The 3051-nt window shown below is 61.3% G+C and overlaps 1 protein-coding gene across 1 annotated transcript; it reads left to right on the top strand.

Annotated features, from left to right (window-relative positions):
- Positions 1 to 359: 359 nt before the first annotated feature.
- On the top strand, positions 360 to 2843 carry LOC110580542 (putative GTP-binding protein 6; the record flags this gene model as incomplete). Its single annotated transcript, XM_044912408.1, has 6 exons — positions 360 to 498; positions 1102 to 1172; positions 1325 to 1455; positions 1801 to 1871; positions 2539 to 2598; positions 2685 to 2843. Coding segments are annotated over exons 1-6 (562 nt in total), but the record flags the coding sequence as incomplete, so codon positions are not given.
- Between the last annotated feature and the right edge of the window lie 208 nt (positions 2844 to 3051).

Raw genomic sequence — 3051 nt, 5'->3', positions numbered from 1 at the left:
GGGCGGGGTCCCAAGGAGGGGCTGGTCACAGGAGCTGAGGGCGTGGGGGACTGGGGCCTTGAGCAGGGGCTGCCCATCATACGTTGTCCTGGCGGCGTTCCAGAGCAGACGTCCCGTTCGCTGCCAAGCCCCCAGTTCCCACGTAAGGAGGGCCCGTCGTTGCGTCCCCCTGGCCTTGTCCTCCCCTTCTCGCAGTCTGTGCCTGGAGCAGCACAGCTGTGTCTCTGGGTGCTTTCTGAAGAGCTCTGCGCACACTGCAGGAAGCCATCCCAGCCGAGGGACACGGGCCAGGGCTGGACGGGGCCCGGGGCTGAGCCCATGGGGACACGTCCCTCACCCTGGCCCTGTGTCTCCCCAAAGCTGAGTGGCAGGTGGCAGAGGCAGAAGCACTGATCCACACACTGGGTGGCTGGTCGGTGGCGGACAGGATGGTGGTACCCACCAAAACACCAGATGGGAAGCTCATCTTCGGCAGAGGGACCTTAAAGAACCTGACAGGTGGGTCCCTGTGCCCCTCCCTTCCTCCTGAGAGAAACGGAGCAAGAGTCGGGCTCTCCATCTGGGCTGGGTGGAGGCGGCCTCATGGGAACTTGGATCAGACATTGAAAAGCCCACCGTGCCCCTCAGACAACTCGCACCCTGCCCGGTGGTGCCGAGGGCAGTTAGGAGTAGGGTGGAAACCGGCCCTGAGGCCCCCAGCCCAGCCCCGCCTCCAGATAGGGCGCTGGGTGTGAACCCGGCCTTCCACAGACCCCCCGAGGGTCTCCAGCCCCAACCGACATCCAGCTCACCGTAGAGATCAGCAAGCTGAGCCCTGCAGATACGCCCAGAGGGGTGCGCGCCGCCCGTCTGTGTCAGCCCAGGTCTCAGACCCATTCAGTTCCTGTGGGGTTGTGCGACCGCCATGTGTCTGCAAGACCCACACTCCTGCAGGTGGACTCCAGTCCTCCCCTCGACCCCCGTCCGGCACACCCGACTTCCCTAATACGCGCACAGAGAGTTGAGGGTGTCTGGTGAGCACAGCCAACCAAAGCTGAGGGTCAGTCCCACGACGGACTCCACGGAGCACAGACATCTGAGGGGACCTTCTCTTCTCCCCAGAGAAAATCAGAGGGTCGCCAGAAATCACAGCGGTCTTTCTGAATGTGGAGAGGCTGGCCACGCCTACCAAGGTATTTGGGAGTCTCAATGGGCTGGGGGAGTGGGGTCAGCATCCCGCTGGGACGGGACAGCTGAGGATATGGAATTGCAGATGGCTTCACAGCCGCCCCCTCACCCAAGGTACCACCGCAGACGCTTTCACTCCCTCTCTCTCCCTTTTCAGAAGGACCTGGAAGCCACCTGGGGTGTGCAGGTATTGGACCGATTCACGGTCGTCCTCCACATTTTCCGCTGCAATGCCCGGACCAGGGAAGCGCGGCTGCAGGTGGCCCTGGCCGAGCTCCCCCTTCTCAGGTACTTGGCGCAGCCTACAGCAGAGCCTCTTCTCACAGTTGTGTGTTTGACTTCACCATCACCTGGAGCGTAGTGAAGTCAGAATGCAGGGCTGGCCACGCCCTCCTGGACAGCTTGGCTTGTCCGGTGCCACGTCCCAGCAGCATGCCTGCCAGGGCACGTCACCCCACTGTGGGGCCCTCCACCCGCGGTGATGAAGGCCCAGGTGGGGGGAAGACCACCCCACCTTGCTCTCTCCAGCCAGAGTTCTCACCCTCACTTGTCTGTGTTGGCACCTGCTCTGCTCTCACTGCATGGACATGTGTGTCTGCTCCTGTCTGCTGAGATGCCCCCTTTCCACGGCAGGTCCCAGCTGAAAAGCAGCATTGCCCACCCGGATGGACGAGGAGGGGGCTCGCGCTACATCATGGGGTCAGGTAACGTGTGAGGTCAAGGGGTGCTGAGGGGGGCATGTCACAGCAGCTACCCCTAGGGGGAGGACGTTGCGGAAAGATCCCAGCGGGGCAAGGGCTGCATGTGGGCCTTGTATGTGGTCACATTCAAACAAGCTAAGATATCTAGGTAGTCTCCTGGGGCAGCTGTAACAAAAGACCACGAACCAGGGGTTTAAAAACCGCTGTGGAGACCGGAGTCTGAGATCCAGGCGGGGCAGGGCCGTGCTCCCTCCGGAGGCTCAAGGTCCTTTCTGCCTCGTCCAGCTTCTGGGGCTCCAGGCGTCCCTGGGCTCGTGGCCGTGGTCCCTCCCATCTCTGCCTCTGTCTTCACGTGGCTTCTCCTCTGTGTCTCCTTCTGTCTGTTCTACAGACGTTTGTCTTTGGATTTAGGGCCACCCTCATCTAGGATAAGCTCACCTCAGATCCTTGACCACTTATATGTGCCAAGACCCTATTCCAAAATGAGGTCCCGTTCACAGGTCCGGGGGGTCAGGATGTGGATGTGCCTTTCAGCTGGCTGTGGATATCAGGCGGCTGTCCTTCTGAGGCTGCCCCTTGCTCCCCAAAAAAGGGGAGCCCGCCTGACCTCGGGGGGCAGAAGGCCGCAGGTGAGGCCACTTTCTGCTGGACAGAGCCGTCTTGTTGATAGGAAGGCGAGGCAGCGGCCTGTGGGAGAACAGGTCAGGAGGATCCCGGCGAGAAGATGTCAGTCCACATCCCTCTCTGTGGCGCACTTTGCCCTGACACCTTTCCTGCCGCATCTGCCCGCTGACTCGCTGCCTTGGGTGTTTTTAGGAGAATCGTTCATGCAGCTGCAACAGCGCCTCTTGAAGGAAAAGGAGATGAAGATCCGGAAGGCCCTGGAGAGACTGAGGAAGAAAAGGCGTCTCCTGGGGAAGCAGCGGAGGCGGCAGGAGTTTCCTGTGATCTCTGTGGTGGGATACACAAACTGCGGTGAGAGCACTTCCGGGCGCGAGAAGCAGGGTCCACTGTCCCGTCCCCCCCAATATCCCAGCGTTGCGCTAGTGTATTTGGGGAGGACCGCTTGCAAAAGCAACAAGACCGTGGTACTCAGAGGGCGGACAGATGATGAGAGCGGGTGGAGAGCGTGGCTGGTATCCCCGGGCTGTCACAGTGACCACGGCCAGTGCCCTGTCGAGTC

Source organism: Neomonachus schauinslandi, unplaced genomic scaffold (assembly GCF_002201575.2).
Source record: "Neomonachus schauinslandi unplaced genomic scaffold, ASM220157v2 HiC_scaffold_1877, whole genome shotgun sequence".
NCBI lineage: Eukaryota > Metazoa > Chordata > Mammalia > Carnivora > Phocidae > Neomonachus > Neomonachus schauinslandi.
The sequence above is the reverse complement of the archived record's forward strand: the minus strand, read 5'-3'. Positions and strand labels throughout refer to the sequence as shown.